At 49.6% G+C, this 22,374-nt stretch overlaps 2 protein-coding genes across 10 annotated transcripts; one reads left to right on the top strand and one right to left on the bottom strand.

Annotated features, from left to right (window-relative positions):
- The first annotated feature begins 775 nt into the window (after positions 1-775).
- Camk1 (calcium/calmodulin dependent protein kinase I) lies at positions 776-12,888 on the top strand. The gene is given in 13 exon segments (XM_052720170.1): positions 776-907; positions 2,879-2,993; positions 5,107-5,238; positions 6,520-6,594; positions 6,676-6,733; positions 6,735-6,815; positions 8,581-8,707; positions 8,802-8,877; positions 9,647-9,759; positions 10,231-10,309; positions 10,408-10,495; positions 12,388-12,505; positions 12,607-12,888. Coding segments are annotated over 12 exon segments (1,125 nt in total). The 5' UTR covers positions 776-907; positions 2,879-2,910; the 3' UTR covers positions 12,702-12,888.
- Ogg1 (8-oxoguanine DNA glycosylase) lies at positions 12,826-20,809 on the bottom strand. Of its 9 annotated transcripts, none has more exons than XM_052720179.1 (7): positions 20,449-20,807; positions 19,786-20,033; positions 18,238-18,417; positions 15,747-15,928; positions 13,507-13,657; positions 13,314-13,368; positions 12,826-13,146 (listed from the first exon to the last, which is right to left on the bottom strand). In XM_052720179.1, the coding sequence occupies exons 1-7, from the start codon at positions 20,553-20,555 to the stop codon at positions 13,041-13,043; spliced, it is 1,029 nt and encodes a 342-aa protein (XP_052576139.1). In that variant the 5' UTR covers positions 20,556-20,807; the 3' UTR covers positions 12,826-13,040. The 9 variants fall into 9 exon arrangements, with proteins under 9 accessions (XP_052576139.1, XP_052576131.1, XP_052576134.1 ...); XM_052720171.1 differs by having other exon boundaries at positions 12,826-13,134; positions 13,319-13,368; positions 20,449-20,805; XM_052720174.1 differs by lacking the exon at positions 13,507-13,657 and having other exon boundaries at positions 12,826-13,134; positions 13,319-13,368; positions 18,230-18,417; positions 20,449-20,809.
- Positions 20,810-22,374: the final 1,565 nt, after the last annotated feature.

Raw genomic sequence — 22,374 nt, 5'->3', positions numbered from 1 at the left:
GCCTGGCTCCAGGGCAGACCCACCTCTAATTCCTGCCAGCTGCTTCCCCTTCTAACTTGACCTCAATTTATTTCCAAAGAGCCTTGCTTAAACCAAGCCGGGTCAGGTCCCTTGGCCTGGAGCCTGCAGCCCCAGGAGCAGATTTGCTCCACCCTCCCCATCCTGGCTCCCAGCCACGGGTCTGTCACATGGCACTGTGGTCCTCTTTGGCCTGCTTCCTTAAGGATCCAGATTTAACTCCACCTCCCCCTTCCCACCTCTCTTCCCTAGTCCCTTTGAGCAGTACCTGCAAGTGTGCGGAATCAGAGCCTTAGCTCTGTTTCCACTGAGTTGGAGCTTCAGTTTACCTGCCTATCAAATGGGATACTGCGGCTCTTCATTTTACCAGCCCCTTACTAGTCTTCTGAACTTTCCAAGGGTCCAGCTCCCTTTTACCACTACAGGGTGGGGACAGAGGGGATAGAAGCCTAAGAACCCTAAGGGAGGTCCCAGAACTGTTCTGAAAGCAACTCCAGGCTCAAACTGGCCAGCCTCTGGCATCTCATAAATGTCGGTTCGAATACCATCTGCCACTGACCAACTGCTGATTTCAAGACATCTCTGGCCCTCACTTGTCTCTGCTGACAAGAGTCCTGCTGAAGACAAAGGGCAAGGAAGCATTTTGCAAGGGCCGTAGTAGAACTATTGGGGCCCTTCTCCAGTCCGAGAGCGCGCGTCCCCTCGACTCCCAGTCCTCTGCCTCAGGCTCCTCCTCCATTGACATCAGAGCCGCAGGCGGGCGGAGAGAGCCGAGCCCCAGCCAAGCGCCAGCGACTGAGCAGGCCGGTTGACTAGGCACAGACGCGGCGGGAGCTCCGCACCAGCCACCTCGGCCCTCGCAGCCAGCCCCGACGCGGGGCAGCCGCAGGTACAGCTGGGGTCTGTCCTGCTCTGTGCCGCTGGGAGCCCCAGCCACAGGGTACTTGAGCCCGAGGGTGGGAGGGGCGCCTGGATCCTGGACTGAATAAGGTTGGGCCTTTCTCTCCCACCTCCGTCCCAGGCCCATCAGGTGCTAGGTGACCTCCAGGGATACTGCCTGGGTGTCAGAACAGGGTGGGGAGGGGGGCTGTGTGCGCTTATGTCCGAGTGCTAGGCCGGACTGGAAGGGCGTAGGCATTTGGAAGTGGTGATGGGGGAGGGTACGTGAGGGGTTCCCTGAAGCAGGCATGTGCTTCAGTTGTGTAAGGGTGTTTGGGAATTCATTTTTTGTTGCATAAATGGTGTTCAAGGATACACACACACACACACACACACACACACACACACACACACACACTGATGTGATGTCTGGCTTGCAGAGTAGGTAGTTAAGTCAGAATTGGGGGAGGTTTGGTTCTGATCTAAAGATGTTTAGAGTTAGGTAAGGAGTTAAGGCTTGGTTTGCTGTGTAGGGCACTGGGCAGAGGGGCTGGAGGGTGTAGATAGGATTGAAGTTGCCAAGTCTGGTATGTGGGAATGGATGCCACCTTGTTCATGTGTACATGGAATCAGTATTGGAGTGTAAGGGGTCTGGGTGAGGGGCGTTTGGACGAACAGGTATGTGAGAGCATAAGGGTGCCTGGGGACCATATATATGAACACGTATGTTGATGCCTGGGTGTATGCATATAATTGGGCGCCATGGTGTGTAGTGTGCTGGGTCTAGAAGGAAGGTGTTTGGGCTCAGGATTCATGTAAGTCCTGATGTACAGTGTCTGCTGCAGCGTGTGGAACTGAGAGTCATTAGTGTTGGCCTCAGGTGAGTCCACTTTACTTCTTGAGTTCATCATTGGCTCCTTTCCTAGAAGCCTTTGGTCCTGGGATAGCTGGATGGCCAATGCTTGGGGAACGAGGTCCCATTCAAGGAGTGGACAGTTCTGGCCAGGGTGCCTTCCCTTCGTCTTTCCCAGAGGAAACAGGAGGAGGGCATCTTCCCAGAACTATGGAGGCATGGGGGGCTCTATTTGGCCACACCCTCTGTGATTCTGGGAAGTCGAGAGTTTATTTTCTGAATAATCCCCAGTCTAGTTTTCTACTGGACCAACAGAAGACAGCCTTTGCCCTCAGCAAGCTTAGCTGGGACCATGGCTGGGTGTCTCTTGGGCAACTTTGGACTCACCCTATCCATCTCCAACCTCAGCTTCCTAGTTTCCACAGATACATGGGGAGAGAACCCACCCTCTCTTGTAGGATGAGACAGAGAAGTCTAGGGAAAGGTCCAAGATACAGAAGGTCAGCCCAGGAGGGCATGGGTGGGACCAGTTTTCAGGCTGCTGGGACACAGACAGGAGTCAGGAGGGCTAGGCCTGGGGAGTTCCAGCTGTGGCTGATGTTGCCTTGGTAACAGTGAGAAAGAGCTATTTAAAAACGTGGCTGAGATATTGCTGGAAGCCCAGGCTGCCGGAAACCTGATTTCCAAGAGGCTAGGGTGGCAAGGAGGAGGGAGAGGAGACACCCCAGCCTTTCCCAGATGAGACTGGGGCATCACTGCTTCTGGGCAGAGGGTTCCTCCAGGGTGCTGCTTCTAGCTGCTCTGTGGTTTTTATCTGCTATCTCCCTCGAGGGGAGGGTTTCCTTGGGTGTTAGGATTCAGAGAAAGACTGGGGCAAAACAGAGAATGAAGAAGTGAAGGAATGCATGAACACTGAGAAGTTTGCTGCCAGCGGGAATAATTGTTTCTCTAGGCATAAGAATTTTGGAACAAATGTTGAATGAACAAATGACTAGTGAAGGCTGAACGACTGCGTCAATGAGCAGATCAAGGGATGAATGGACTCGTGCTGGCTGAATAGTAACGGGACATGGCATGGATTCTCAGGGAGGCTAGCCCTCTGACTCTCTCCCTCCGTTTCCCTTCCAGGAGCCCTGGCTGTGGCTGGAGGGCAGTGGGCCATGCCAGGGGCAGTGGAAGGCCCCAGGTGGAAGCAGGCAGAAGACATTAGGGATATCTATGACTTCCGAGATGTTCTGGGCACGTGAGTCTCAGGGTGGGGGTGGAATGGGAGAGCGATGTCTGAGCCGGGGACAGAATTAGGAAGGGCTTCACTCTTTTTTTGGGGGGGGGGTTTGAGACAAGGTTTCTCTTTGTAGCTTTGTGCCTTTCCTGGAACTCACTTTGTAGACTAGGCTGGCCTCAAACTCACAGAGATCCGTCTGTCTCTGCCTCCTGAGTGCTGGGATTAAAGGCGTGTGCCACCACCGCCCGGAAGGGCTTCACTCTTGGGCCGGATGGCTGGAGAGGCTGAGTCTGGGGTGGTGCTTCCTCTGGTCAGTTGACCAGCACTTCCCTTTTCCTACAGACCAGGGCTATAGTCGGTAGGAAATGGTGTAGACTAGTCCAGCTTTTTGTTTTTGGCTAACAGTGGGTAAGATGGGGCCTCTCTTGTACAACCAAGATTCCTTATGAAGAGAAGAGTACAGGAGAAAGAAAGGGCCGTTTATCTACCTTGCTGCCAAGAGCAGCTCTTCTGACTTAGGTTTCGAAACTGAGGCTGGGCATGGCTGTTCTTGATAGTGGAAATCCAAATTTAACTCAAACCAGGTTTCTTCCCTTTACAAGTTGGTCCTAGAGAGACAGAGAGACAGACAGACACAAAATGACAGGTAGATGTATATTTTGATCTTTACTGAGGCTGTAGAAGCCAAGTAGTCTCTTCTGGCTGGAGAACACTTCCTGAAGGAGACATGAGATCTGGAGGCTGACAGATAAGATGGACAGGCTTGTGCTTGTCAGAAAGAAGGAAGCTAATTCAAGGCAGGGGGAACAGTGCATGCAAAGGCTCAGAGGCCAGGCTGCCTAGGAGGAGGCAGAGTCTGCTGGAGCTCTTAGGGCTGGGAGGAGTTGAAGCAGCCACAGATGGAAAGGGGCAGAGAATGCAAAACCTTGAGAACAGGCTAAGGAGGCAAGAGGTCATTTCTCAGGACAGAGGAAGGCGTTTAAGATTGGCCACAGGTGCTGGAGAGATGGCTCAGCAGTTAAGAGCACTAGCTGCTCTTGCAGAAGACTAGGTTCAGTTCTCAGAGCTGATGGTGGCTCACAAGCACCTGTAACTCCAGATCCAGGGGCTCTGATGCCCTCTTCTGACCCTTGTGGGCCCCAGATATACATGTGGTACAGACATACATGTAGGCAAAACCCTCATACACAAAGTAAATAAATCTGAAAAAAGAAAGAGAAAAAAAAAAAAAAAGACTAGTCATAGTGTGGGGGCAAACTGGAGAGCCAAGAATGAAGACCAATGTTGTGATCGGTCACTAGTTGTCCTCAATGACTAGAATGCTACCATGAGGGATGAGTTTGACTTAGGACTTCTTATTCTCCCAGGGAAAGCAAATAGATATAGAAATAATACCCTAGCAAATCCTCCTTGATCAGTGAGTGCCAGTATGAATGGATGTATTTGTTGCTGAGTCTGGGATAAACTACTGCCTCTTAAACTCACTGAACATACAGATCACCCATGGACCTAGTTAAAATTCAGCATTTGATTTAGGATGTCTGGGGTGGGTAAGACCTGAGATTCTGCATTTCAAAACATTCTCAGGTAATGGTCTGATTCTGAGGTTCTAAAGGGCATTAAATTACCCACAATTCAAATTGACTTTTAACAGAAAAAGAATCAATCAATCACACACACAATTAAATATCACAGGGTTAGAGTTCAGGCCCAGTTGGCTCACATGTTATCAGAAAATTGTCTATTTCCCCAGCCTGGCTTCCTCTGGTTGGCTTCAGTGTGAAGCAGGGTCTCCCCAAGCACTGACAGATACCTGTCATCTACTCCAGGTTTACATCCCACCAGCTTACTAGGAGAGTACCTCATTCACAGTGCCAGATACCTGTCATCTACTCCAGGTTTACATCCCACCTGCTCACTAGGAGAGTACCTCATTCACGAGTGCCAGGAAACTGGCATGTATTTGACCAGGTATTGAGCAGGGACAGACCATCCAACTGACCAGGTCTGGAGCCACGGGGTAGCTGAGTGCTGAATGACATAGGTGGTCATGTGGGCTACAGACCTGTAGAGGAGAGAGCAAGGGAAGCCGGGATTCTAGCTCCTCACCTTGCAAACCTCTATCTCACAGGGGTGCCTTCTCAGAGGTAATCCTGGCAGAGGACAAGAGGACTCAGAAGCTGGTGGCCATCAAATGCATTGCCAAGAAGGCCCTGGAGGGCAAAGAGGGCAGCATGGAGAACGAGATCGCCGTCTTGCACAAGTGTGTGGGCCCTGCATTGACCATCCCTTTTGTTCCTGTTTTAGAAATCCTTTGACTTCTGCTCCTCACAGGGACCTCTGGCAGGGAGTGACTGGCACAGAGCTAACCTCCCAGATGAGACTGAGATGCTAGGGCTTTTTTTTTTTTTTTTTTTTTTTTTAAGATTTATTTATTTATTATGTATACAGTATGCCTGCAGGCCAGAAGAGGGCACCAGATCTCATTATAGATGGTTGTGAGCCACCATGTGGTTGCTGGGAATTGAACTCAGGACCTCTGAAAGCGCAGCCAGTGCTCTTAACTTCTGAGCCATCTCTCCAGGCCCCTAGGGCTTGTTTTTATTGGGTGAATCTGTTCATGGGGCCACAAGATCAACCACCCACATAGCTCTCTACCCACCTAAGCTTCTCCCATACAGTAAAGCTGACTAAATTAGCAGCCAACTGGTATGTTCATGCTGACAGGAAACCTGCAAAGCTTATAGCAAGCATTTGCTACCAGCGCCTCCCATTTCCTATCTGGACAGAGGAGATGGTCATTTCATTTCCCTTGTTGGGGTGGGTGGGATAGTGAGGTCAGCAAGGGCAAGAGAATTGCCCAAAGTCACACAGCAAGTCTGTGGGACAGCCAGGTCTTCCTCCCCACCAAGATCAATCGCCATTGGTTCATTTGTGGGGTAGTGACTGTAGCAGGTGGTGCCTTATGTCATGTGACCTTCACAAGGACGTTACTTGTCTTATAGATGAAGACACTCAGGCTCAGAGAGGTGACATTCAACAACTGTTACAAGCAACTGCTCTGTACCTGGTGCTAGAATAGAGCTGAATCAGACCTTCTCTATACTTGAGGAGGTGACTCTGGGTAGGGGAGGCTGGCAAGGTTGTAAACATGGGAAACTTAGAAGTCACATTCCCATCAGAGTCGCAAAGTGAAAATTCTAGCTTCCAAGCAGCATGTGGCAGAGGCAGGATCTGGGTGTGGGTCTGTCTGGGCAGAATCAGGATCTAGATCCAGATGTGTCTAAGCAGAGGCAGAGGCAGGATCTGGGTGTGGGTCTGTCTGGGCAGAATCAGGATCTAGTTCCAGATGTGTCTAAGCAGAGGCAGCACCTGGGCCCAGATCTGTTTGACACCAGAGCCCAGCACTGGCTCTTCCGTTCTTACCCTCTAGAATCAGCTTTTTCCCAGTGCATTTCAGAACCTTGGTGTCCTGCCCTGGATGCAGGTGACGGGGAGTGGGCGAGCGATCCTAAGCTCTGAACCACCTCATTTTTCCTTTTAGGATTAAGCACCCCAACATTGTAGCCCTGGATGACATCTATGAGAGTGGGGGCCACCTCTACCTCATCATGCAGCTGTGAGTGGCCTGTCTGTCCATCCTTACTCCTCTCCCTGCTGCTCTACTCTCTGGGCCAGACTTTCCTGTCCCTTGCTGCAGGGTTTCAGGTGGGGAGCTATTTGACCGCATTGTGGAGAAAGGATTCTACACAGAACGGTGATGCCAGCCGCCTCATCTTCCAGGTGCTAGATGCTGTCAAGTACCTTCATGACCTGGGCATTGTGCACCGGGATCTCAAGGTGAGAATTGAGGGACCTAGTAAATAGTGCACAGGGGAAAGGAGCGCGGCGGGGGAAAGGAGCGCGGCGGGGGGGGGGGGGGGGGGGGGGGAAGGACACGACGACACACACACGACCACGACGGACGACACACCCTGACAATCCTGCCTTGTCTGTCCTTGGGCATCTCTCAGCCCCTCGGACTGGAGCCTCAGCTTCCCATTTGCAAAACGAACTTCTTGTGACCCACTAAACCAGCTCCTCTTATTCCAGATTAGACAGGACAAAATAAGTAGTCTGGGCTGTTATTTTAACATACATGTCCTTTTCTGATAATGGAACATCCTACTTGCTCTTTGTAGAGAACACATGGGAGAGCAGAGCTTCAGAGAAATGGATAGGGGCTTACTATACACTTCAGTCCAAGCCAAGTGTGGGTGGCGCATGCCTTTAATCCCAGAGGCAGAGGCAGGCAGATCTGAGTTTGAAGCCAGCCTGGTCTACAGAATGAGTTCCAGGACAGCCAGAGCTACACAGAGAAAACCTGTCTCAAAAAAAAAAAAAAAAAAGATAGAAAAAAAAGAAAACAAAACAAAAAACCAACCAAAGAAAGAAAAGAGAAGAAAAAAAAATACCCTCCAGTCCAGAATGGAGGGGCTCTGGGACACAACAGACTGAAGTCTAGCCATGCCCTAACTGGCTGTTGGGTCAATCACTGCCTCTAAAGGCATTAGTTTCCTCATCTGTAAAGTGGGCTTGTTCAGACTGGTCAGGCTGGTTACGTGGTACGGTTAAAATCAGTTAGGTACTTACTAAGGTCCAGTATAGGAGGCAAAAAAGTAAAATTTTTGTAGTACTGGGGATTTCTGTGAGGTTTCTGAGGTCTAGGAGAATCCTTCCTGCAATCCTTTTTGAAACCTGTGGCCTTCTACAGGATTTCCTTCGGCTTTGTTTTTTTTGTGGCACTGCTTATTGGCCTAGGGCCTTAGGTATGATGCTAGGCAAGCGGTCTACCTACATGCCCAACTGCCCCTCCCCCTTAAAAGCCTCTTTCGTCTATCCCATTGCTTTTCCTTGGTTACCAGTGTTTTAGGTGAGCACACAAAGCAGTGGGTTTCATCATGGTATCTTCACACACAGGTGTCACTGGACTTTCCTCTCCCATGTCCTCCTCCTCCTCCCCTTCCTTCCTCAGTGAGTCTCCCTTCTGCCTTCTCCTTACACATATTCCATGACCCTTTCTTCTTTTCACTTTTGATTTGGAGGCAGGCTCTAAACTGCCCAGGCTGACCTTGAACTGACTGTTGTCAAGGCAAGCCTTGGACTTTGCATTCTCCTGACCTGGATTAGCCAGGATTCAGGTGTCTGCCACTTGTTCTGTCAGGCTGCCTTTGCACTCAGCATTAGCTGAGGGCACACTGAACTCTTTTTTTTTTTTTTTTTGGTTTTTCGAGACAGGGTTTCTCTGTGTAGCTTTGCGCCTTTCCTGGAACTCACTTGGTAGCCCAGGCTGGCCTCGAACTCACAGAGATCCGCCTGGCTCTGCCTCCCGAGTGCTGGGATTAAAGGCGTGCGCCACCACCGCCCGGCACACTGAACTCTTGATCCTTCTGCTTTCACCTCCTGGGTGGGTGTTGGGGCAGCAGGCGTGCAAAACTGTGCCCCCTAGCTAGCTTCTGATGGATTTAGCTAGCTAGATTAGACACAATGGATTTTGGAGAGGTAGACAGGGCTGCTAGCCTCTGGCTACCTCTGACTGCCCTTCTCCTCTTTCCTACCTTCCAAGCCAGAGAACCTGCTGTACTACAGCCTGGATGAAGACTCCAAAATCATGATCTCCGACTTTGGCCTCTCCAAGATGGAGGACCCAGGCAGTGTGCTCTCCACAGCCTGTGGGACTCCAGGATACGTGGGTGCGGAGGGCCCTAGGTTGGGGCTTGGGTTGAGGAAGGAGCCAGGAGCTGCAGGACAGACACTTGTCACCACCATGTCCCTTTCCCTCCACAGCCCCTGAGGTCCTGGCCCAGAAGCCCTACAGCAAGGCCGTGGACTGCTGGTCCATAGGGGTCATTGCCTATATCCTGTAAGTGGGGGCACGGTCAAGGTGGCCCGTGACTAGAGTTGCCTTCCCTTTCTATACAGTTATATCTACCAGCTAAATACTAACAGGCAGGGGGATGGAGAGACGACTCAGTGGTTAAGAGCACTTGGTACTTTTCTAGAGGACCCAGGTTCAATTCCCCACACGGTAGCTCACAACCATCTGTAACTCCAGTTCCAGGGGATCTGGTGCCTTCTTTTGTCTCTGTGGGTACATACGCATGGTGAATAGACTTATATGCAGGCAAATACCAATATACAAACACACACACAAACAAAACAACCTAACAGGCTTCATTCAAGAGATGCCATGTTTCCAATACTGTGGGAAACACTGAGGATTTAGCAGAAACCAAACCAAACCAAGTGACTGCCCTTAAGAGTTGACACATAGAATCAATGAGCAAACAAATCTATAAAACAGTGTCACCTGGTAAAAATCAGCAAAGAAAAATCAAGCAGAGTAGGGAGAGATGTCATTTCAGATAGGCAAGGGCTCTCTGTGGAGGTAACATCTGATTGGCTTTTGAATGATGTAAAGGATCCAGACAATTTAGGTGTGGGTAGAATGTCAAACACAGAGGTGTTTAGGACAGTAGGTTCAAAAGACAGAAGGCCAGACTGCCAGATGGAAGTGAGCAAGGCAAGGAAGAGAACTTCCTGCAGGTTCTATATGGTTCTTGGCACTGCCCCAATGCGCCATTTCCAAGCCAGCGAGTACATGTAAAGCTGGGTGGTTTCCCTCTGCCCAGGCTCTGTGGCTACCCGCCCTTCTACGACGAAAATGATGCCAAACTCTTCGAACAGATTCTGAAGGCCGAGTACGAGTTTGACTCTCCTTACTGGGACGACATCTCTGACTCTGGTATTTGTGTCTTTTGCCTTCTTGTCTGGGCTCAGGGGCCTTCATCTGCTTAGGTGTCTCCACTGTCTGCACCTTAGATTCCCTCTGCTGGGCCTCTAATCTGACAGATCTGTAGGCATGCATTCAGTCTTCAAACCCAGTATTTACAAAAATACCTCCCCTAAGGCTGACTTCCCTGAGGCTTAAACAGCATTAAGTATTTCCATCTCCCATTTCACGTCCCAGTTAGGGACTAGCTTATGATGGCTGCACAGTGGTTTACACACTAGTGTGAGTGCACTGAGTGGATTCTTCTGTAAATATGTTCTCAAGAAGGAGGGAACTAGAAGGCTGGGGTGTGTGGGGTGGTGCATAAGCAGACTAGGCCTTACTGTCTTGTTGCCGGGTGAGATCTGAGGGAGTGAGCACTGTTTTGGGGGGTGTCCACAGGCATGATCATGCTGTATCTTTGCTTCTGTCTTGGGGCTTCAGCCAAAGATTTCATACGGCACTTGATGGAAAAAGACCCAGAGAAGAGGTTCACCTGTGAGCAGGCCTTGCAGCACCCATGGTGAGAGCTCCCACTCCAAACGACATGTTAGGGTGGGACTTGGGGAACCCAGGTCTGCCTCCAGCCTCACAGACAAACTGCATGTACCCCCATCCTAGGATTGCAGGAGATACAGCTCTGGATAAGAATATTCACCAGTCAGTGAGCGAGCAGATCAAGAAGAACTTTGCCAAGAGCAAGTGGAAGGTCAGCATACACTCCTAATCCTTGGTCCTCCCCAGACTCAACTTGCACAGCACCCAGTACCAGGTGCATGCAGGACCTGCCCAGGGACGTTTTCTAAAGAATCTCCTATGTTCACTCAACAAAGGCCACTTGACCTCTAAAGTCCACAGAGGGTCTCTGAGCCCCATCTCTGGAAGGACAGTCTACTCTGCAGGATTTAATGATGCAGCCCATGGGACCCAAGAAGGGTCAGAAAGGCGGCCATAGGTCTGTCGGTTCACTAGTAATTAACCAGGCATAGAGGATATGCCTGAGGCAGACAAACAGGGGTGCAAAGAGGCCAGGGTAAGAGAGTGTGGCCAAGTGTTAGCCTGCTGGACTAGAGGGGCTGGAGGAACTAAAGGTTAGAGCCAGGCTGCAGAAGCTGGTAAAGGCCACTGAGATCCCCGGATGCTACAGTCAAGCACCCACCTGTTGTAGAGGATGATCCCAGAAAGACTGAGAGCAGGAACTGGTCCTGAAGAAAGGATCTGCTTTCAGGATGCAGAGAAGGCAAGGGGGGAAGCCTGGGAGGCCCAATAGGGTTATGTCAGAGATGTAGTAGATATCGGGGCTTGACTCAGAAGCAACAAGAACACAGGATGGTTGAAGGCAGGAGGCAGACTCACAGGAAAACAAAGATGGGAGGCATACTGAGGGAGTGAGATGTTAACAGCTGGCCCAACCTTCTGGTAGGGGACAATGTGGACAGTGGTACCATAACCACGATAATGATCCTAACGGCAGAAACATGTCTTGAGAGGGTTTAGTTTTTTTTTTTTTTTTTTTTTTTTTTTGGTTTTTCGAGATAGGGTTTCTCTGTGTAGCTTTGTGCCTCTCCTGGAACTCACTTGGTAGCCCAGGCTGGCCTCGAACTCACAGAGATCCGCCTGGCTCTGCCTCCCGAGTGCTGGGATTAAAGGCGTGCGCCACCACCGCCTGGCTGAGGGTTTAGTTTTGTACACGGTCAACTTGAGAGACACGGAGGACATCTAGGTGAGTAAGTTGAATATAAAATGAGAGAAACAAGTATGAAAACCACTTAACCTTTCTGCACTTCAGTTTTCTCCTTTGAAATTAACACTATTCCAACACTTGGGGAGGGTGAGGCAGGAGGATCGGGAATTCAAGGTCAGCCCAGTCAGCCTGCCTGGGCTAACATGAAACCTTGCCTCAAAAAGGAGGGGTGGGTGAGTATACAGCTCAGTTGGCAGAGTGATTGCCTAGCATGCATGAAACCCTAGTTGGATCATTGGTATCATATAAAACTGGACATGGTGGTGGCACATGCTATAATCCCAGGACTCAGGAGATAGAGGTAGAATTGGAGGATAGCCTGGGCTACATGAGAACCCATCTTTAAAAAAAAATGAAAGAAATTAAAGCTGTTAATATTGCTTTCCAGAGCCAGGTACAGTGGCAAACACCTTTAATCTCAGCACTTGGGAGTCTGAGGCAGGCAGATCGCTGTGAGTTCCAGGACAGCCAGTGCTACATAGTGAGACCCTGTCACAAACAAACAACAGGGCTCGTCGGCCTGGTGTGTAGCATACATACGCCTGTAATCCCAGCACTTTGGAGGCTGCATGACAGAATTGTGTGAGGATTAAATGAATAACCATACAATGTACTCAGAGCTGTGCTTGACACATAAGTGTTTGTTAGAGGAATATGAATTCCTTTGTACACATTTCATACATGTGCTTGTATGTAAGACTGAATATAACTTAGTAAAGCCTTACAGTTTTCTGGGGAGGATTTAGGGAGTCACTAAGTAACGTGTGAATGGCGATAGCAGAGTCCCTGCCAGACTCCTGCTGCCGACCCCTAGCCCTCGAGGCACCTTTTCAGCAGTCCCCCTCCTCTCTCGACAGCAAGCTTTCAATGCCACGGCTGTGGTTCGGCACATGAGGAGGCTGCAGCTGGGCACCAGCCAGGACGGGCAGGGGCAGACAGCTGGCCACGGGGAGCTGCTGACGCCGACAGGCGGGGGTAAGACCCGGATCATGTGGCGGGGGATAGGTGTCCGTGAGGAAACGTAGGCTGGAGCCGGAGCCTGCTCCACGGCCACCTCTGCTCTTCTCTCCACACAGGGCCAGCAGCTGGCTGTTGCTGCCGAGACTGCTGTGTGGAGCCAGGCTCGGAACTGCCCCCTGCACCACCCCCCAGCTCTAGGGCCATGGACTGAGCACCAAGGAAGTCAGGGTTTCTTTCATGGGAGGGGTTGGGGGCAGCCTGCTTCCTCTCACCCCAGAACTGGGGAGTTTCTTACCCCATCCCTCCTCACCCCTTCCCTCTCACTCTTCACTGCATTTTCCATACAAATGTTTCTATTTTATTGTTCTTTCTTGTAATAAAGGGAAGATAAAACAAGACAGCTCTGTATTCTCAAACAGCTCCCTCGCCCCTTCTGTAAAAACCGACTGAGGTAGGAGTGGGGAGTCTTCTTGACACGACACGGTGGGGATAGAGAAGACAAGTGGAGCGCAAAGGAAAGATACCAATGACATCCTTGGTCTCCTGGGTCCTACCTAGCCTTCTGGCCTCTTAGAGACCTTCCTGCGCTTTGCTGGTGGCTTCCCAGTCTGGTTCGATCGGCGCAGATCAGCACTGAACAGCACCTATGGGAAGGGACACATAATGAGTGTCTATGGGGAGGAGGGGATGTGAGGTCAGGGCTGGGGTCAATGGAGAATACTTGGGGAGGGGGTGGGAGTGGGAGTCACGCAAACAGGTGGTTGAAGAGTCCAGGGGTCAAGCAGGGCTCAGGGGAAGTCCTTTAGGGTCTGAGCCAGGTATACTTACTGCTTGGGCCCAGCCAGCATAAGGTCCCCACAGATTCCGGAAGAAGTTTCCTAAGTTAGAAGCGAGGAGGCTCCATTAACTGACCCACATGCCCTCCATCCTCAGATGGGGATTGTGGGAGAGATGATCAAGGATGCAGAGATCCTCCAACCTCAGCCCAGTGCCCCAGCATCACACACTCTCCTCACCCAGTTCCTTGTTGGCCAGGGGGCTCGGGCCCTTGGCCTGGGATGTGTTAGGGTGCCAGCCATAGTCACGCTGGGCGATCTGCCACACGTGGACGTCCACAGGCACAGCCTGGGGTTTGTCAAGCGCCATTAAGCAGATGCAGTCAGCCACCTTTGACAAAGAGTGAACTGTTGTGGAGGAATGGCAGGATCTGGCCCACATCCAAAGCCATCTGCTTCCTCTTCCCACTAAGGTAGCACTGTTCTGCATTTTCAGTCAGTATGCAGTAATTACCCATTACGTCTAAAAACAGCTTCAAGAAGATGTGTTCCTAAGTGAACAGCTGTGCAGGCCATGTCCTCATATAACCTGGGGAGAAGGTATGACCATACTCTTTTTAGAGACAAGGAAACGGGCTCAGCCAGGTGGTGGGGGTGGCGCACACCTTTAATCCCAGCACTCAGGAGGCAGAGGCAGGTGGATCTCTCCAACCTGGTCTACAGAGGGAGTTCCAGGACAACCTGGGCTATATGGAGAAACCCTGTCTCAAAAAAATAAACAAACAAACAAAAAAGAAGAAAACTGGGGTTTTGAAGGGTGCCTTGGCCCAAATCATACAGCAGAAATTAGGCAGTGCCAAGATTTAATGCCAGCCCATTAATTTCTTTTTTGTTGTTGTTGTTGAGACAGGGTTTCTCTGTGTAGCCCTGGCTGTCCTGGGACTCACTCTGTAGACCAGGCCGTCCTTGAACTCAGAGATCTGTCTGCCTCTGTCTCCCAAGTGCTGGGACTAAAGGCACACGCCATCACTGCCTGGCTCCATTAAAAATCCTTTAAGTCAGTGGGGTTGAAGAGATGGTTCAGCAGTTAAGAACACTGGTTGCTCTTTCAGAAGACCCGATTTCAATTCTTAACACCCACATAGTGGCTCACAACCATCTGTAACTCCAGAAGATCTGACATCCTCTTCTGGCCTCCTCGAGCCATACATACAAGTGGTATACAAACATACATACAGGCAAAATACACATACACAGAATTTTTTTTTTTAATTTCAAAGTTAAGTGAATCCATTTAAAATTTAAAAATTGTACATAGTTATCTATTCATGGGGCAGGAGTCCAAGGGAGGTCAGAGGCCAACTATGGGAATCAGTTTCTCCTTCCACCACGTGGGTCTCAGGGATTGAACTAATGTTGTCAGGCTTGGTGGCCAGTACCAAAAATTCATTTTATTTTATTTTATTTTATTTATTTATTTTTTTTTTTTTGGTTTTTCGAGGCAGGGTTTCTCTGTGTAGCTTTGCGCCTTTCCTGGAACTCGCTTTGGAGACCAGGCTGGCCTCGAACTCACAGAGATCCGCCTGGCTCTGCCTCCCGAGTGCTGGGATTAAAGGCGTGCACCACCACCGCCCGGCTTTATTTTATTTTTAACAGATTTGTTTTTATTTTATTTGTGTGTGTGTGTATGTCATGTGTGTTCAGGTGCCCATGGAGACCAGAAGAGGGTATCAGATCCCCTAGGACTGGAGTGAGAGGTAGTAATTGAAAGCCACCTGACATGGATGCTGGGAATCCAACTTGGGTCCTCTGGAAGAGCAAGTGCTCTTAACCTCTGGACCATCCATCTAGTTCCTGAAAATTCATTTTAAGCAAGAGAGGAGGATAAAGATTAAAGACAAGTTATAAATTCCAATTGTCTTCTAGATAAAGCTATTGACATCAACAAAACATTCTGTAAGCACATGTAATTTCAAGAAAAGAAAAAATGAAAAACAGAAACATCTTTCCATTTGTCTTCCCAAAAGTAACCAGTATTAACTTGCCTGTTCTTCCCTCCAGAAATTTCTGCATACATACAGTAATGTACATAAAAGCATCAACACAAAGGACCTTTCTAAGAATTTATCCCAAGTGCAGCCCTTTCTTTTTTTTTTTTTTTTTTGGTTTTACTCTGTGTAGCTTTGGACCCTGTCCTGGAACTCACTCTGTAGCCCAGGCTGGCCTCGAACTCACAGAGATCCACCTGGTTCTGCCTCCCGAGTGCTGGGATTAGAGGTGTGTGCCACCGCTGCCCGGCTCAGGTGCAGCCTCTTTTATACTCTCTGCTTCTGTTTCTAATAAAACATTTGCTACTCCTTTGTCCTTCCTGTGCTTCCTCCAAGAGTCCGGCTTCCCTGGACACTCGGGTCTGCCTTGTTTCTACCTCTCCTACTCGCCGTGTGGTGAAGAGGGCATGTCCTACTTCTCTGCGGTCTCACCTTGGTGCCCACCCCGGGCAGGGTGTAGAGGGCTTTGTGGGCGTCTTCATAAGGGGCTGCTCGAAGTTGCTGCAGCCAAGCCGGCCCACCGTGCTCTTCCAGGATGGCTTTGGCGCTGGCACATACATAGCGGGCCCGGTACCCCAGGCCCAGCTTTCTGAGGTGAGCCTCCACCTCTGGACCTGTGGGGATAGAGAGGAAAGGAGGGGTCAGGTATCCTTGCTTTGTTCCTGTCCCAGGCTAGTGTATAATGTACCCCACCTCAATGCTTCTCTAGGCACCTCTTCCTTATTTACTGTCTCTAGGAGCCAGTGGACAGTAGGATGTGAAAAGGAAACAGTTAAGACCTGAGCTCTGTCCCCATAAATGTTCCTGGTGCGCCCCCTGTGTTGGGCTCTGAAGCAGGGGCTGAGGCCTCCTACTCTGGAGGACCCCCCACCTGAGTTCTTTAGCTTTATTCAAGAAGCGCTCACATCCATGGCCTAAAAACCTGACACAGATCGGTGGATGGCCCGGCAGGCAAATGCACTTTTGCATAAGCTTGATGACTTTGAGTCCAATCCTCAGGGTCCACGTAAAAAGGCAGACGGAGAGGTTCACATCTGTGATCCCAGCACTCTTTTTTTTTTTTGGTTTTTCGAGACAGGGTTTCTCTGTGTAGCTTTGCGCCTTTCCTGGATCTCGCGCCGTAGACCAGGCTGGCCTCGAACTCACAGAGATCCGCCTGCCTCTGCCTCCCGAGTGCTGGGATTAAAGGCGTGCGCCACCACCGCCCGGCTGATCCCAGCACTCTTAAGGTGAGACGGGAGGCAGAGACAGGAGAATCTGTTGGAAGCTCACAGGCCAGCCAGCTTGGATATGCATGCAGCTCAATGACAGAAACCAGAGACTTGCCTCAAAAGAAAGAACTGACTTCTGCAAAGCTGTTTTCTGATCTCTTGTGTGTACGTGCACTTGCACTCACACACACTCACAAAATAATTTATAAAGAAATGATAATAACAGCAAGAGCTGTGTGTCACACACTGATGGCAAACTACATTGTGCTTACTTAAGGATCCTAATGACAGCATCGCTATGCTGCACATTTTACAGAGAGAGGACGTAAGGGCTTAGGTGGGGTGAAGTGGGCTGGAGAGATGGCTCAGCAGTTAAGAGCACGTGGTGCCCTTACAGAGGATCCGGCTTCAGTTCTTAGCATCTACATGACGCTTCACAACCACCAGTAGCTCCAGTTCTAGGGGACCTGACACTTTTTACTGACCTCTGTGGGCACCAGCACGTCCACACTGTATACATGTATACATGCAGGCAAAACACTCATACATACAACATAAACTTTTTTTTTAATCAAAACGAAGCAACTAAGAGCAACTGAGGAAAATACCCGACATTGATCTCTGACTTCCAGGAACACATGCATTCATACACTACCTACCTACTCACCCATTGATTCCCTATCTCTCCAACACAAAGAAAGGGCACGATGGAGATAAGATCTCTCACTCAGGTGGAGACAGCAGTGCTTACATTCTTAAACTCATACCTTTTCAATGCCTCACCACCAGTTTATTCACTCCCAAACCCTTCTAAATAGAAACTGATATTTCCATCCTATAAATAAGTTTAGCCAAGCTTAGAGAGGTGAATGCATTCCTTGAAGACTTATGATTACGATTATTATTTTTTGAGACAGGAATTCTCTGTGTAGCCCTGGTTATCTAGAACTCACTCTGTAGACCAGTTTGGCCTCAAACTCAGAGATCCACCTACCTCTGCCTCCCAAGTTCTGGGACTGAAGACATGTGCCACCACCTCCTGGCAAAGACTTACAATTGTTAAGCCAAGAGCAGAGACTTAAGACCCTTCTTAGCACCAAAACCCACCCCGTTTGAGAGAGTACCAGAGGCAGGCTCCTTGCTATTTAGTCCCTAAGCACTTCACCTAGCTAAGTCTTCACATCTGCTAAGCAATGTACTTGCCTTACAGGACAAGTGAGTTGGGTTCACCATAGTGACAGCAGCTTAAGTTTTCCACGTATTTCCTGTGTGCCAAACACTGCTGGATGCAGGATGTATCTCCCTTTATTCAAGCCTCACGATTCTGACAGAATATGTAATATTATATTCCATTTCACAGATTCAAGACTGAAGCACACACGTGCTAAATAACATTTTCAAGTGTCTGAGCTAGGATTCAGATCTAGACAGTATGTCTCAGATCATATGCCTCTAACCCTAAACTACTGAACACTGTGTACAGATGATTCTCTAATGAGGTACTACTGAATATACTGGCAAATAGCCAACTAGTGCTGATAGTTCAGGCATGAGATCTGAGGATGAGTTGGAACTGGGACTGATCAAAGTATGGCGGTTCTGGATGGAGACAGTGTTTGGGACGGTGGTAAGTTTTGAGACAGGAGCTGGTAGCTTGGAGAGAACTGAAAAAGTTTTCCTATCCAAATGCTGAAGGGGACCCACCGACTCACCAGCCAGGGCCTGAAGGCTGGGGAAGCCATGATAAGTGACATCATCAAGCTGAATGAGGCGAGGTCCAAAGGCCTGGCACAGCCGTTCTACCATGCTAGTGATTCGAGCAATGTTGTTGTTGGAGGAACAGATGAAGGAGAAAAGGCATTCTGTGGGGTCTTGTCTCAGCAGTCTCACACCTACAAGTCAGCAGGGCAGGGGGAGCAGACACACCTGTTTTAGGATTGGCTTCCTCCAATCCCTCCACATCAGATACTACATTTAGAGGCTCCAGGAGAATGAGGGAGCGAAATCAGTGCTAGATCTCTGCTGTCTCATGGCATCCTGTGAGGTCTGAGTGGCCATCCCATTCCACTGAGAAAAAAATCCACAATGCAATCACCATAAGAGCAGGGCTCTGTGTCCATTTTTTTCCTTCCTATAGCCCCAAAGAGCAAATGCACTTTTGAATATAATGACAGAATGAATGCTGTCACCTGCTCCAGGACACATAGCCAGGATTAGGCCCCACATCTTTATTTAACTGTGGTGATCATCATCATCATCACTAATATAATAACAGCCGGGCGGTGGTGGCGCACACCTTTAATCCCAGCACTCGGGAGGCAGACAGGCGAATCTCTGTGAGTTCGAGGCCAGCCTGGGCTACCAAGTGAGTTCCAGGAAAGGTGCAAAGCTACACAGAGAAACCCTGTCTCGAAAAAACAAAACAAAACAAAACAAAACAAAACAAAAAAAACTAATATAATAACAATAGCAATGTACTAAGTACTTGTCCAATCACTTTATTTTTTTTTTGAAGGTTTTAGCTTTAATATAGTAAAATTGTATATAACAAATAGTTATCAAGCAAGAATTAGTTACAATATCTAGTCTATTTGTATTTGGCAAAATTAAACATTTTGTCATCTATCCTATATTTGTGAGTGTAAAGTTTCATATCTAATTTATCTTTTATCATAACCAAGGAAAATTATAACTATCTAGTCTTTAACTACATTAAAGACCCCAGAAGGATATAATATTACCTAAGAAAACAGGAAGTACATTTTAAGCAACTTCCAAAAATGTAGAATGACAGAGACAGCTGGCTGCCTGGACAGTCACCCAAAGTTCCTCTGCATTGTTGGGGCTTCCATCTTCAGCCTACAGATCTAGAGTCTCTCAGTCACTTTCCCCTGTGTCCTGTAGAATGTCTGGCAGTCTCCTCTGCAAAGCAGGAACCTGAAGGACCATCTCACCTTGTTTCCAATCACTTTAATAAGTAAACTTTATTTATTTGTTATTATCATGGATATGTGAGTGCGGGCATAATGAGCGCCATGGCTCCTGAGTGGAGGTTAGAGGTCAACTTTTGGTAGTTGGTGCCCCTTCCACTATGGGTTCTGGGCATTAAACATAAGGCCATCAGGCTTGCATGGCAAGTGCCTTTATCTGCTGAACCATCTCACTGGCCTACTATCTCCATTTTACAGAAGGTAAACTGAGTCACAGAGCTGTAACTTAACCAATGTACAAAAGCCACCATCCCTGCCCCTTGTACTCACCTTGGAATTTCTGAGCCACTTTTTGGAAGTGGGAATCTACAGAAGCCCATTGGCTATACAGCTGAGCCAGGCTGACATCCAGCTGACAGTACTTGTGCAGGGCGTCCAGCTCCTCTAGGGTGGGCTTGCCCACCTGGCTCTTGTCTTCTCGGTACACAGTACAATAGAGCCGCTCCTCGGTCTGAGTCAGTGTCCATACTTGATCTGCCAGCACGCCACTCCAGTGTTCAGGGCTTTGCTCCCTCCACCTGAGCACCAGAACTCAGTTATCCATTTCGTGCTCTGTAAGGTCCTTCCTATCTTACAAATGTCCCACCCCAAAGCCGACTTATTTGTTATAAAGCAAAAGTAGTGTGTTTTTCATCTAAAAAAAAAAAGGCACTGGGGATTGAACCTAGAGTCCTGTGCAAGGGCTCTAATCACTGAGCTACATCCCTCAGCTTTCCCACTGATTTTTACTGCATGGTCCTCACAGCCCTGCACGCTCACTACATCTACTTCATAAAGGAGGTAACAGGCTCACCGCCAGTGCTCATACTCCAGAGTGCACCCTCATCCATCACTCCCAACGTTCTTACTCCCATCATTTTTGTTGCATTCCTGGTGGGCAGCTCTGAGGGGTCAGCGTCCCAGGGAAGGGTCCCCCCAAGCGCAGACACTCACCGGAAGGACTGTCCAGAAGCTAAAACCAGGTCTAGACGCAGTTCAGAGCGTGGACACGGTATAGAGGCCCAGAGGGCCGGGCTGGAGGTTAGGGTGCGATGCCTCATGCTGCCAGGCGGACAAGAGCCGAATAATATTCAGATGGCAGTCTCCTGCACATCACGACCCAGTCCACTCAGAACCCGACCTTCCTCAGCCCTAAAGGCCTCGCTCGCAAGGGACCACGTCCCCTTGGGGTGTAGCACCTTGGGTCCTAGACACTCTAGATCTGGTGTAAGGCCGGTCCCGGTTTAATTCGATTCTCCCTCTCCTTGTAGGCCAGCCTCCTGCCGGGAACCAAAGTCCTACCCTGCCCGCTCAGCTTTGCTGTTGGAACAAGCCCCGCCTCTTCCTTCTGATGTGGCCCCGCCCCCAGAGCTCCCGGCGCATGCCTCCTCCTCATGAGCAGCGGGGGAAGATTTTTGGAAAGTCGCGCCAGTGGGGTTCTTCCGGGTCCCAGCTGACTGTCACCGGAAGTAGATCCTAGCCCCTGCTTATTTGATCCTAGAGGTAGCCAATCCGAGGAGAAAGTGAGAGGCGCCAATGAGAACTCGGGTGTGGCGGAGTGGGCGGGCCTGCCTGAGGCGCCTTAGCGGTTGGCTTGCCGGCCTCGCTGCTGGCGATTGGCCGCCCGCGGCCGGACTCTGCCATCTCAGGGCATTCGGTGTGATCTCAGGGCCTGCGACTTCTTGGGCCGGCCCGCTCTGGAGCCACATCCTTGCAGGGCGTGGTGGTACACTCACAGCGTCCCAGCACCCGGTAGGCACAGGCGGGAGGATGGCCGCACGTTCGAGGCTGAAGTAGGCTGGGCTACATGGCGAGATCCTGTCTCAAGAAACAAACCGAAAGGACCTCATCCTTTCTCCACCGAGCCTCTTTTGAGGCAGTGTGAGTGAATCCCAGAGAATCCTCTTGTCAGCCAGCGCTGTCCCCTCCACCTCCCGCCGTGCGGCCCTGAATGCGCCATCTCGGCCTTCCTCCCAGGCTTCAGAGTCCAGTCTCGGCCCCATCCTGCGGTCGCAGCTACCCCCTTCCATCTGGGCATGTTCCTTCGGTATACCCAATCTTCTGCCCACACGCCGCGTGGAATAGGGCTTGTGTATGGGCTTTCTTTGGGGTTCACCGAGTCCAAGTACCAATATGTGGCCCCCAGACAGCCTAACGGACCAATTTAATTACCAGCACCAGCCACCTTAACCCCAAAATGAGTATATCACTTACAGTTTTCTCGAAGATACTAAAAAATGCTGAGGGCTAGGAGACATGAACTTGAGATACTAGTCTGACACACTAGGACATTTTCCACTTAGCATAGAGATTTTTAGGGGTTGTATCTAAATTTTTGGACTACAAATTCAAGGGTAAGGTCAGCTGCTGATTCATCTTTGTGTTAGCCTATGTACAGCAAGGCACAGCACACCTGCTGGAGCACAGGAAGCATCAACATCAAACGAACGGGGTCTTTTGTCTCAGTTCATTCCCAAGTAGCTGCAAGGCCTCAGGCAGCTATATTTTACTTTGGTCACCTCATCTATAGGCATGTCACCTTAGGGGTGCTTGGCACTTAGAAGGCATTCCCTCCATCAAGTGTTTCAGTCTTGTCCAACCCTACTGTTTCCAATTATGGTCCCACCTGTAGTGCTGGAAACAACGCTTAGGCTATGGTCCTAACAAAGGACTTGAAGCATTTGGAATCCACAAAGGAAATCAGCAGTTGGATCTCCATCTGGTTTTAGCATGCTAGCTGAAGAGCCAGCCTTCCAGACTAATGGACCTGAGTTTAATTCCCAGCTGCAGCTTCTCAGTTGTAGGAACTTTGGCAAGTTAGTTCATTTTTCTAAACTTCAGCATGAGATAACTAACCTGCTGTGAACCCACCCCATAGTT

The sequence above is a fragment of the Peromyscus californicus genome, unplaced genomic scaffold, assembly GCF_007827085.1.
Source record: "Peromyscus californicus insignis strain IS unplaced genomic scaffold, ASM782708v3 Scaffold_6__1_contigs__length_162567912, whole genome shotgun sequence".
NCBI classification, from domain to species: Eukaryota; Metazoa; Chordata; class Mammalia; order Rodentia; family Cricetidae; genus Peromyscus; species Peromyscus californicus.
The sequence above is the reverse complement of the archived record's forward strand: the minus strand, read 5'-3'. Positions and strand labels throughout refer to the sequence as shown.

Bases quoted from the DNA above. Each gene is read 5' to 3' on its own strand.
- Ogg1 (XM_052720179.1), bottom strand. From the start codon at position 20,555: ATGAGGCATCGCACCCTAACCTCCAGCCCGGCCCTCTGGGCCTCTATA. The intron at 20,034-20,448 runs GTGAGTGTCTGC...TCTGGTGCTCAG, and splicing joins GCTTCTGGACAGTCCTTCCG to GTGGAGGGAGCAAAGCCCTG. The intron at 18,418-19,785 runs GTGAGTACAAGG...GCTGACTTGTAG, and splicing joins AGTGGCTCAGAAATTCCAAG to GTGTGAGACTGCTGAGACAA.